The sequence below is a fragment of the Pinus tabuliformis genome, chromosome 8 (genome assembly GCF_031772625.1).
Source record: "Pinus tabuliformis cultivar Carrire ecotype Pingquan chromosome 8, CPIR1, whole genome shotgun sequence".
Lineage (NCBI taxonomy): Eukaryota > Viridiplantae > Streptophyta > Pinopsida > Pinales > Pinaceae > Pinus > Pinus tabuliformis.
The window spans coordinates 2,033,650,309-2,033,663,794 of NC_142294.1; the positions used below are offsets into that span (position 1 = coordinate 2,033,650,309).

At 35.0% G+C, this 13,486-nt stretch overlaps 1 protein-coding gene across 1 annotated transcript; it reads left to right on the forward strand.

Moving 5' to 3' along the window:
• Positions 1 to 10,617: 10,617 nt before the first annotated feature.
• On the forward strand, positions 10,618 to 12,109 carry LOC149244603 (uncharacterized). The gene is made up of 3 exons (XM_089371603.1): positions 10,618 to 11,645; positions 11,849 to 11,909; positions 12,080 to 12,109. The coding sequence occupies exons 1-3, from the start codon at positions 10,618 to 10,620 to the stop codon at positions 12,107 to 12,109; spliced, it is 1,119 nt and encodes a 372-aa protein (XP_089227729.1).
• Positions 12,110 to 13,486: the final 1,377 nt, after the last annotated feature.

Here is a 13,486-nt window from a genome sequence, read left to right on the forward strand (position 1 = left end):
TTTTAAATTGAGTAACACACATTCCAAGTTAGCCCAAGGCCTTGTGGAGCAATTATCCCCGAATTACCCCTTTCTAACAAGAGGCAAACAAATAATCATGTTTATCAGGGATAGCAAATGCAGGAAATACATCAACTAAAACATGCAAGATGAATATACTGAATGTTAGATTTTTTGTTAATCTTCACATATCCTCTGGACCTGCATCTCCTAGAAAGCAAGGTTTTGTCTTACTGTCTATGTAAGGACGGCTGAATAGTACTTTAGGAAGGTTAACTGACCCTTGCTTTATGAATAGCCCTTTAGGAAGAAAAAATCATTTTAGCCTTTATCTATAGAGAAGTATTGAATACATTTAATTAAATAATAAAAAAATATATAATGAGGCAAAAAAAAAACTGTCACAGACAGAGGAGAATGCAATAGAGAAGACAGCATGATAATCAGGGAACAACTTGAATAGATAAATTGTAGTCACACTCTGTAAGTGTGGGAGAATTCCAGATAATGTAAGGTTGACTAATGCATTTTATTTCCAAAGCACTGCAATTCTCTATCGTATATTTTTCTCTCTAATATTTGTCCACTGTGAATACATCATTTTTCCTACTAAAATTAAAATATTTCAGTGGATGGTATGTATTTTATTTGTTGTACATTCATGCCTTAATCAATAAATTTGATTCCAATTGTTGAGCACTCTAGTGTTGCGAACACAAGCTCAATATCTCTCTTTGATCACTGGAATTTTTTCCAATATTTGATACCAAAGCTAATGGTCTGTTCATAAGGAAGGCCAGACTTTAATTTTCAGGTTGGTTACCTATTTGAAAAAGAACAAGCAATACAACAAACACCCATGCAAATTAGAAGTCTCAAAGTACACCAGAACCATGGCTGTAGCTAGCTTGACTTTCTTCTTTGTCTAAAATAGATCTGGTTGTAAAATTTAACAGCATGGGATTTCATCTGGAAGCTGCAAATGGGAATTCCATTATTGAACAAGATCATTTAGCGTTCTCGAAGAAGATGAAGTCAAACATACCATATGAACTGCTAGAATCAACAAATGGGAAACTAATAATCACAGGACTCTTACTTGTAGCATTTTGAGCATTAATGATCAAATGACTCACATCAGCAGTGCCAAAACACCAAAAGAAAAATGAGGCACACGTGTGTGAAAATAAAGTTATAACTGTGAGATTTGTCTGAGGGAACTTCACCAAATAAAGAGGAGGCTCCTAATATGTAGCCAAACACAACAATCAATTGAAATTCAAGATGTTTAACATTTATGAATATCAAGTTGTCATCCTAAGATATAGTTGAGGAAGTTTTCACAAATAAAGATGACAACATAAGATGTGGCCAACAACATCAATCACTTCAAAAAATTGTTAGACATGCTAGCACCTGTTGAGGCACCAATTCAAAATGTACATGCAGTCATCCCCTTGCTTGCATTACTAGCCTAATCTTATGACAGTCTCGTCACTTCATTTGACATAGAACCCAGATCCCCATAATAATGCAAGAGAAGACGTGAAAGAAATATTCAAGGTTGATATCAAAAAACACAGTTTTCTTTCAGCAAGTAGGACAAGAAGTTCGAGAAAAAGGTTGTTGATCTGGCACGAAAATGAGATTCACTTGAAATTATATTTTTTGTTGCTAAAATAGCAAGGTATAATTCATTTATTGCAGAAAGCAATGGCACCACACCAAAGGAGCATTGGAAAATGTTTTCAGTTGAAAAGGAGGATAAAGCAAATGTGGCAACATACTTCAGGTAGTCTGAGCCTACTTCTTACATCAATGCTCCACCAGTTGGCGCCCTTGCATTTTTCCGTGGTCATCCTTCCTAGCAAGCATGTGAAAATTAATGTGCACCAAATTCCTCTCACAGAATTGAATATATTTGTACTCAAAATCTCACCCCAATGAAAAGCCCAAATAAACCATGCACCTGGCAAAGTGCACAGGCAGTCACAGTGGATGCACGAAGCTTGCAATGGCGGTGGTTTAGGATTATCTGATTTTCATGGCCTCCATGGCTAAGTGGGTAGTACACAATCAAGCACACTGGATGCAGGAGCTTGAGTCCTTTATGCTAGAATTGCTATCTTATTATTTGAACAGAAAGGAAGTTTTAAAAAATATATATATAAAATGTAAAAAATTAAAAAACCTTAGTGATCTACTAAAATTTAGGGCAAAAATCTTCCCATAACATTACAGTGTCTCCCCATAATATTTCAGTGATAACAAAGCAGAAATCGTGCCAGCTTGGATGGTAATTAAAGATGGAACCACCGGAAGCAATTTTTTGGCAAAAATATACAAAATCTTGGGCCCTAAAAATCTTCCCATAACATTACAGTGTCTCCCCATAACATTTTAGTGATAACAAAGCAGAACTCGTGCCAGCGTGGTTCGTTTTTTTCTTGAATCGGGTTGCAGTAACACTAAGCTACATTGAGTTAACAACAGCAAAATTTTAAATTGAGTAACACACATTCCAAGTTAGCCCAAGGCCTTGTGCAGCAATTATCCCCGAATTACCCCTTTCTAACAAGAGGCAAACAAATAATCATGTTTATCAGGGATAGCAAATGCAGGAAATACATCAACTAAAACATGCAAGATGAATATACTGAATGTTAGATTTTTTGTTAATCTTCACATATCCTCTGGACCTGCATCTCCTAGAAAGCAAGGTTTTGTCTTACTGTCTATGTAAGGACAGCTAAATAGTACTTTAGGAAGGTTAACTGACCCTTTCTTTATGAATAGCCCTTTAGGAAGAAAAAATCATTTTAGCCTTTATCTATAGAGAAGTATTGAATACATTTAATTAAATAATAAAAAAATATATAATGAGGAAAAAAAAACTGTCACAAAAAAAGACAGACAGAGGAGAATGCAATAGAGAAGACAGCATGATAATCAGGGAACAACTTGAATAGATAAATTGTAGTCACACTCTGTAAGTGTGGGAGAATTCCAGATAATGTAAGGTTGACTAATGCATTTTATTTCCAAAGCACTGCAATTCTCTATCGTATATTTTTCTCTCTAATATTTGTCCACTGTGAATACATCATTTTTCCTGCTAAAATTAAAATATTTCAGTGGATGGTATGTCTTTTATTTGCTGTACATTCATGCCTTAATCAATAAATTTGATTCCAATTGTTGAGCACTCTAATGTTGCGAACACAAGCTCAATATCTCTCTTTGATCACTGGAATTTTTTCCAATATTTGATACTAAAACTAATGGTCTGTTCATAAGGAGGGCCAGAATTTAATTTTCAGGTTGGTTACCTATTTGAAAAAGAACAAGCAATACAACAAACACCCATGCAAATTAGAAGTCTCAAAGTACACCAGAACCATGGCTGTAGCTAGCTTGACTTTCTTCTTTGTCTAAAACAGATCTGGTTGTAAAATTTAACAGCATGGGATTTCATCTGGAAGCTGCAAATGGGAATTCCATTATTGAACAAGATCATTTAGCGTTCTGGAAGAAGATGAAGTCAAACATACCATATGAACTGCTAGAATCAACAAATGGGAAACTAATAATCACAGGACTCTTACTTGTAGCATTTTGAGCATTAATGATCAAATGACTCACATCAGCAGTGCCAAAACACCAAAAGAAAAATGGGGCACACGTGTGTGAAAATAAAGCTATAACTGTGAGATTTGTCTGAGGGAACTTCACCAAATAAAGAGGAGGCTCCTAATATGTAGCCAAACACAACAATCAATTGAAATTCAAGATGTTTAACATTTATGAATATCAAGTTGTCATCCTAAGATATAGCTGAGGAAGTTTTCACAAATAAAGATGACAACATAAGATGTGGCCAACAACATCAATCACTTCAAAAAATTGTTAGAGATGCTAGCACCTGTTGAGGCACCAATTCAAAATGTACATGCAGTCATCCCCTTGCTTGCATTACTAGCCTAATCTTATGACAGTCTCGTCACTTCATTTGACATAGAACCCAGATCGCCATAATAATGCAAGAGAAGACGTGAAAGAAATATTCAAGGTTGATAACAAAAAACACAGTTTTCTTTCAGCAAGTAGGAACAAGAAGTTCGAGAAAAAGGTTGTTGATCTGGCACGAAAATGAGATTCAATTGCAATTATATTTTTTGTTGCTAAAATAACAAGGTATAATTCATTTATTGCAGAAAGCAATGGCACCACACCAAAGGAGCATTGGAAAATGTTTTCAGTTGAAAAGGAGGATAAAGCAAATGTGGCAACATACTTCAGGTAGTCTGAGCCTACTTCTTACATCAATGCTCCACCAGTTGGCACCCTTGCATTTTTCCGTGGTCATCCTTCCTAGCAAGCATGTGAAAATTAATGTGCACCAAATTCCTCTCACAGAATTGAATATATTTGTACTCAAAATCTCACCCCAATGAAAAGCCCAAATAAACCATGCACCTGGCAAAGTGCACAGGCAGGCACAGTGGATGCAGGAAGCTTGCAATGGCGGTGGTTTAGGATTATCTGATTTTCATGGCCTCCATGGCTAAGTGGGTAGTACACAATCAAGCACACTGGATGCAGGAGCTTGAGTTTGCAATTGTAATGGCGGTGGTTTATTGTATTTTTTTTCAACTAAAAAAATTGTTTTTGGAGCAGTTTTCAGATATATATAATTTTGCTTGAGATTGGACCGCGTTTGGAGCAATTTTCAGATATATATAATTTTGTTTGAGATTAGACCTCCCTACTTAACTATTAACCATTAAACCACGTCCTAAAAATTATTGAAGATGTCTGAATGGCTAAGTGGTTCGTTATAAATCTGGTAACTGATTACGATGCAATGGGAAAACACCTTCAGTGTCGCTTGAACCTGCGCCCAAATGGAGACCTTGAATGTATATGTTTCGCAAGACACTGGGAGCTGCCAATGCAGACAATTTATAGCAGCACGGGGTGGGATTCGTATGCATGGGCCTTCCCGGCACCTGCCAAAATGGTGGACGTCATTGTTCACAGAGTATAATTTACCTTACGCCTAGGGCACAACCTGCCGGGATTCAACACCGCGAGCAGACCTGCGAGGTGAGCAAGCACTGTGAGCAGGAGAAACGAATGCTCGAGAGGACCTGTTCCGGTTGTGCGAATGGAGCAAATGAATGTTTGGTGCAAGGGATCGTTTGAAATTGCGCGGGTGTTGGTTGCCAAAATGGTGGATGTCATTGTTCACAGAGTATAATTTACCTTACGCCTGGGGCACAGCCTGCCGGGATTCAACACCGCGAGCGGACCTGCGAGGTGAGCAAGCACCATGAGCGGGAGAAACGAATGCTCGAGAGAACCTGTTCCGGTTGTGCGAATGGAGCAAATGAGCAAGCACCGTGAGCGGGAGAAACGAATGCTCAAGAGGACCTGTTCCGGCTGTGCAAATGGAGCAAATGAATGTTTGCGCGAGGGCTCGTTCGAAATTGTGCGAGTGTTGGTTGCCAGCGCAGCGGGTGCCAGCTCGGAGGTGGTGGGTCAAAGAAGCGTTAATTAGTGTCATATGTTATTGATGGCTTTACATAGTGTTATATGTTATCCATTGCCTTACGGCGTTTTCTTTGCAACGTCTAATGCAAATGCTAGTTATTAATCTACGATGAAATTAGACTCAGAAAAGACACGGTAGACTATGACCCTTTCCTTATTCGCTTGCAACGTATCTAGAGCCTCGGCGGTTGCTTCCCCAAATGGCAGGGGACACTTCTTCCCACGCCAATGTTGCGCGATACGTGTACGATGTATGTATATTCTGCCCTCTGGATTTCTCTCCACCCGACAGAAATGATAGTGCCTAACCTTTTTTGTTTAGAACATTATTCGAATGTTTAATTAACTTTAAAGTGTAATTGAGTGTTTTATTAACAAAGTTATATTAGTGTTTTTGTCGTTTAGTTTAATTATTGAATTTTAAAAAGTATAAACTAGAATTTACATTTTAATCAGGGCTATATTATAGCTATTTAAGATTAATTTATTTATAGTTAAATTACAATAAAAATAATAAAAATCTATAATTTTATATTAATAAAAATAACAATTAAAATAGTAAGATAATTGATAATTGCATTGTTTTTGGGCATACATAAATAATAATAATTCTATTTTTGGATGGTTTTTTTAATAAACTTTAATACCATATTTGTTTATTTTAATCTATTATTTGTAGAGCTTTGTATGAAAAATCTATAATTTTTTTGACGAATTCCATCCATGCATGTGAATGGAAGATTATGCAAAGATAGAAAGGAACTTTTAGAACAATCACGAGGCTATTGGTGTTGAATATTATTGTAAATAAATTCAAGCAAAAGAAACATTAATGCCTCAAACACAATCATAATTCACATATTACATTAAAATAAATTTAAATAATAATAATCTTGGTCATGATGATGAACACATGTGGGGTTCGAAAATGATGATGTGAGTTTTCGGTTACAAATAATTAATTTAGTGAATCAAGGTTGTAGTTAAGTATAGACATTGTACTAGATTTTATGCACTGACTTGTAGAATACCAATCAAAATTTATTATATTAAAAAAAAATCATTTAATAATGTAAACTTTATATGTTGCAATTTATTTATTTTTGGTCAAAATTCCAATTAATTGAGAGTCAACGCAATATCCATTGCATTATACCTGCCAACCAGAGGATAATAACGAAAGTCCATATTTCCAATATTTTTGAATACTATGAAGTTGAAAACTCAATGATTCATATGAAAAAATAAATGAATAAGATTGAAATTTTGCTTTTTATTATTATTTAGAAATGAAACATTAGTTAAAAATATTCAAAACTACCCACCCACATTATGATTAAGAACAATAAATATATTCACAATTTATATAATATTGATGATTAGTATATTTATTTTGTTAAAATATTAATGATTAATATATTTGTTATACATTTAGTCTAATAAAATTGTTTTTAATTATAATAAAAATTGTTTTTAATTATAATTAAAATGAGGTGAAATAATAATTTGAAAAAGGAAAATAGAAATTATTAATATAAAATATGATTGAAATTATTTTCTAAATAATAAATATTTATTCTACATTAAAATATTATTATTACAATATAAAACAAATATTAATTTATTTTTTATATTTTTTATAATAAATACAAAATTATTAATTTTTTTCGTTAAAATGATGATGATGATGGTTAACGTCCACTGAGACCAAACTTTGGTCTATCGGACCTAAAGAAACGAATTACTTAGTTTGATTTAAGATTTTATTCCTATGCTCAAAAAGCTTGGAGAGTAGCCTCCCGAGCTCACTGTAATTTTGACAGCATAAAAGGCTAGGAAGGTCAGTATTGCAACAAAGATTTTGAAACTAAGATCTAATGTGGTTGTACGCAGGGCATTCTAAGAGGAAGTGATTTTCATCCTCGATGTTCGTATTCTCATAGAGATGGCAGAGCCTTTCCATCCATGGTGTTTTAGGAACTGCCCAACGACCCTCTCGACAGGGGAAAGACCCACTTCTATAAGGAGAATAGGATAGGGTGTGTTGCTTTTAATTTTGAGGTTATACGTTATAAAACGCTTCTGGATTTGCTCAATCTTTCTCCAGGATTCTCTGGAGATGCTACAACCCCAAACCTCACATCCATATAAGATAACCGGAGTGACTAAACTTTCAAAGAGGAACTTCTTTCTATCCCACATTACGAGGTTTGTCGTTTTAGAATTATTTTCAAGACCAAAATAATATTTCCATCCCCCATTAATCCTTTTCTCAATGTTATAGTTCCTGTTGAGCTTGTGATGAATATCAATTCCTAGGTACTTGTAGGAAGACACTTCCTCCAAGTTACTATTGTCATACATAAAATTAGTGTAAGTGTCCTTCTTGGATTTGATAATCATAACTTTTGTTTTGTCAGTTTTAACAATCATACCCATGATAGAGCAGAAATCCTTAAGAAGTATAAGTTGCTTATCAAGATCAGATGGGCACCTTGCGAGAAGAACAACATCGTCAGCGTAGAGAATAAGGATGATGACTATCCCAGCTAAGATCATGCCAACACATCCTGCTTCCTCTAAACAACCTTCTAGCTTGTCGATATAAATGCCAACTAGGGTAGGGGAGAGGGGGAAACCTTGTTTAACTCCGATATTACACTTAATATCTTTCGACCACCCCTCATTGCTCTTTAACTTGACAATTACATTCTCGTATAACCTTATAGCGGCAACTCTCAACTCAAAAGGAACCTTTAGCTCTTCTAATATGTTCCAAAGGTTGTTTCTAGGAACCATATCGAAAGCCTTTCTAAAGTCCACAAAGCAACAAAAGAGATTGGATTTATCATTGCGGCATTCCTCCACAATGATCCTAAGCGTAACGAGGTGGTCTGTTGTTAAGTGCTGCTTTCTAAAACCCGTTTGGCCTTTAGCCCACTTACCTTCACTTTCAAGCCATATGCTCAACTTCCTTTCCAAAATAATACCATATAACTTGGCTAGGAGAGGGCTGATCATAATTGTCCGATAATTAGAGGGGTTATTTGTATCCCCACTTTTAAAAATAGGGATAATGAGGCTTTGAGTCCATGGTTTAGGGAACCCTTGCTTGACCGCTTGATTGAAAAGCTTGTGAATGCGGGGATGAGGACAGGACCTCCAATTTTTAAGATTTCCGCCTGGTAACCTTCAATGTCCTTAGCTTTCCCATTAGCCAAGCAATTAACCCCAAAATCAATGTCTTCTAATGAGAAAACTTCTTTCGTTGTGAGCATGGTTTCAAAGTTATCCATGACATGTGGAGATTCATAAAGCATTTTAAAATAGGAATTCGAATCGTGTAAAGCAATTTTATTACTATCTTTAGTTTTCCTATTTAGAATCTGCCTCTAGAATTTCTTAACAGCTACCTTAGAGAGGTGTAAGGGATTCTCTTGTCTTTTACGAATATACTGCTTTTTTTTCCTTTTAGTTAGGCTTTGTATATTTTTATCTTGCCAATTTTAAGAGATTCATCAACAACTTTCTTAATTGCTCTCCTAGCATTTTTACAATCTTTGTCATACCATGGGTTGGTTTTGGTATTTCTTTTATTACTTGAAACTTCAATTGAAAACTTGTTAATAGAATATGAGAGGGTTGTAGTAAAATTATGATAGAGATCTTCTATATTGTCTATATTAGATAAAGGAAGCAAATTAGTTTTTAATTCATTTAGAAAGAGATCTCAAACATTGAACTTCATTGAAACTTTACTTAAAAACTGTATAAATATATGATACATATTATGTGCACAAATAATTAAGTGAACAAGGTTATAGTTTTTATAGATAAATTGATAGATGTTGTACGACCTATACTGTACACGATTATCATCGCACAATAAGAGCAAAACTAAATAAGTCAATTAAAATTTAAATAATTATATTAATTTCTTTTTTCTGTAAGCTTTATAAGCTGCAATTCAGTTTTTCGTCAAAATGCCACTTAATGGAGAGTTAATGCAATTTCCATGGTGTTCGGCATGATAATAATACCAATACCACCTGCAATAATTTTTAACTTTTTATATTTACGTCATTTTATAAATTTCTTTATTGTATTGTTGAGTGCAAGCATATCAAGACATTAAAGGATGGAATGGGAGTCGAAGCATCGACACAAATGGAGCCTGAGCATCTACAAACAAATTAAGAGCAGTGAGACCGATGACAGAGTGGGAGCATATTGAGACAAATTAAATGACAGAGCGAGAGCATCCGGACAAATTTGGCAGCGCGAACATGCATAAACAAATTAATAGTAGTAACTACGCAATCTTTTTCAAAAAAAATAAAAAGAAACCCCTGTACTAGTATGACCTTTTGTGAACTGACATGTATTGAATAAGAAAAAATTAAATAAGCCAATCAAATTTAAGTAATTAAAATTATTATATTCAAAAAAAATCTCCTTAATAATGTAAACTTTAAAGGCTGCAATTCAATTTTTGGTCAAAATATTAATTAATCAAGAGTCAACGCAATTTCCATTGCGTTATACCTGCTAGCGGCGGCAAGATAATAATGACAACAATAGTTTTCTATTATTAATTTTTTTAAATCACAAAAATAGATTTAAAATAATAAAAATTATTACAGAATGTTCTCGATGTCCAGTTGTATGGGACCCACAAATATCCCACCCTTCAACAATCTTGATTGTACATTTGTCTGCGCGTTGATCCGACGATGTAAATTGCTCTTCACCAGTAGAGGTGGCAACCACCTTTGGCGTTTCCACCCAACTTTGAGTGAGGCCTTCAGCTCAAGGGTTGTGTTATGTTGCATAGTCAGTGTACAAGTACCTAATCCCCTCGCCAACGATCGCTGCAAATCATTTTTCCATGGTGGTGACAAGTTTGATGATTTTTCTACGCTAGGTATCTAAACACTAAACCTCCTGTTCACAAATTTATGTTCTTTTTTTTTCCAATTTTTTTTGGTCAATTTGGTGGCTATAACAACACCCTCACTTGATTTCTTTCGCTCAACAGGTTTTCCAGTTACTAGGCATTTCAACATGGATATGGTCATTTGGATTTCACAGCTTTTTGGCATAGAAACAAAATCGCTTAAGGAAGGACTCAAATATTTAGGATTTCATCTTAAAGCAAAAGCTTACTCAAGGAATGATTGGCAATGGCTGATTGATAGATTCTTTAAGAAGATATCAGCATGGGAACATAGATCTTTATCATTGGCAGGCAGAGTCATCCTCTCTCAATCTGTCTTGTTGCAGTTGGCGGTTTTCTGGGCACATCTGTTTATCCTCCCGGCTAGCATTATTCAAAACATGACCAGGATCACGGCTAACTTTATCTGGGGAGCCAAATCTGAACAGAGAAAATTTCATTTATCCAAAATGGACAGCATCTCTTTGCCTAAGCATCTCGGGGGATGGGGTCTAATGGATCTAAGGCTGTTTGGGAGAGCTCTGGTATGTAAATCGATGTGGAGGGGAATCTCCGGGGATGGTCCATGGAGTATTACGGTAAAGCAAAAATATATGAAAGGCAGAAGTCTAGAATACTGGTTCAGAACAGGTGCTATTGGAGCCAAACAAGGATCTGCTATATGGCACAGTTTCAGAAAAGTTGAGAAATACTTTTTGAAGAATCTAAAATGGAGGATATTCTCTGGAAAAAATATCTTAATTGGTTTGGATCCTATTGCATGCTCTCAGGGAAGTATATCTATTCCAGACAATCTCATCTTTATCTTTCATAGATTGGGTTATTTTACATGGGACAAGCTCATTTCCGATTGGAGAGGCCTTTCGCCCTTATGGAAGGATGCCTCTGATATTGGACTGCCAGCCGACTTGTGTTCATCCTGGAACAATGTCAAAGCCGCCTTAGCAGTAAGCGGGATTAAACGTGCAGGGCTAAAAGATCACTTAACATGGTCTCTTTCAAACTCTCATATGACAGCACAAGTTAAAGATATTTATTCTGATCTTGTATTTGCAAAGGCCTCGTCTTCAAGATCAAAATTCCCGATGGCTTTCTGGAAAGTGGGATGCCCTCTTAAAATGATTCTCTTCTCATGGTTAGTTTATAACAATAAAAACTTGACATGGGATAACTTGAGGAAGAGGAGCTGGCATGGCCCAAGTAGGTGCTCGATGTGTGAAGCTGATGAGGAGACAAATCTTCATATGTTCTTTCATTGCAAGGCCTCCCAACAAATCTGGTATGACTTAGCCATCTCTTTTGGTTTTCCTCACCTTGTTTTTATTTCTATCCATGCAGCGTTCGAGTGGTGGGGCAGGCAAGAGGAGTCTACGCGTATCCTCCTGGTCATTATGTTATGGTGTGCGTGGAAATGGAGGAATTTCAAGATCTTCAAAGACTCAAAGATCCCTTACAAGTCTATCCTGCATAATATTTCTGCATTCTATGATTCGATCCCAAGAAAGATGCCCAAATAAGTATTTGGAATGTTTTATGGACGTTGTGTTTTTTCTGCCTGGGCTTTATCAGGCTCATTTTCAGCTTGCAACAGGTTTCTAGTTTTTGCTATTTTGTGTATTTTGCCTTGAATCTGTGACTGGCTCCTCACAGTCATTTTGTTATATGTCTTATGTGTCCGGTGTTCTCTTGCATATCTCTGAACTAGCATATCTGTAAACTTATGTCTGTTGGTTTTTTTGAGGCCTCACAGGCTGCTCCCTTTTGTACCTTATCAGGCTTCTTATATTGTCTTAATATAATTTATATCGCTTTTTCTTCTGAAAAAAACAGAGTTGTTTCTTTGCCCATTATGGTTTATGTTGCAACCACTCTTCCAGTGTGGGTGCAGACGGTTCAGGTGGGTTCCAACTACGACATTCTTTTTCTGCAATTCGACCTAGCAACTTCAATTTGCCTTTTAGGGTTTTTTTTACACCGTATTTTTGTTTCCTTTTTTCTCTGCATGGGCCAGGCACACCTGACTGGTGTGAGGCACAAAGATCAATTTCAGGTATACATGGCTTTCTGACACTATTAATAAGTCAGTTTTTTGTTTATTTTTTTTCCTTCCTTTGTGGTACCAGTATAAACTGAGCCCTAACCTTCTCTTTTTTTTTCATTTTCTGCAGAGCAACTATAGCCAGTGCATTGCAAGTCTCTAGAGCTCTCCATGCTTCGTTAGTTGGCACGAACATTTTAGGTTTTTCAATACATTGTTCCTCAATTTTGTGTTTTGGACGGTTGCTTTCATGGGTTCTCGTCATTAAGGTTTTCTGGTTGCATGTACATGAGGGATTAGGTTTTATATCCATGAAAGATTGCAACCATGTAACTGATGGTTTCCCCATATATATATATATATATATATATATATATATATATATATATATATATATATATATATATATATATATATATTATTGTTCGATTTATACGGTCGTGGACCATGCGTTTGAGTTTCCTGATAAGCTTTGTAAATTCTCCTCTTTATATCCATGAAGCACTGCAACCACGAAAATCCATAGGATGAAAGGATTCTGCCGAAATAAGTTAGACTACATCATTAAAAAAAAATTAATATAAAACAATTTCCTTTAAATTTGCAATTTATAATTATTTGAATTTATATTTATTTTATTTAATTAAACTAATATATATTTTTTTATTAATTAATATTTTTATTTATTTATAATTTATTATAATACAATTTAAAAATATTTTTTTCCTATTTTAATAAATAACATCTTGAATATTAATATTAATATAATTATTTTTTCTTAATTTACTAATAAATTTACTTTTTTCAATTATAATAATTAATAATATATTTTTTTAATTATAATAATTAATAATATATTTTTTAATTACAGTAGGTCGCTAGGATTAAAGTTAATTATATTAACAACACGCAACACTCGCAGGCCATCAGTTTCACTT

What these genes read in the sequence shown, in the direction of transcription:
- LOC149244603 (XM_089371603.1), top strand. Translation starts at nt 10,618, where the DNA reads ATGGATATGGTCATTTGGATTTCACAGCTTTTTGGCATAGAAACAAAA. An exon ending in AAAATGATTCTCTTCTCATG is followed by an intron (nt 11,646 to 11,848) that starts GTTAGTTTATAA and finishes CTATCCATGCAG; the next exon opens with CGTTCGAGTGGTGGGGCAGG. An exon ending in CTCCTGGTCATTATGTTATG is followed by an intron (nt 11,910 to 12,079) that starts GTGTGCGTGGAA and finishes GGGCTTTATCAG; the next exon opens with GCTCATTTTCAGCTTGCAAC.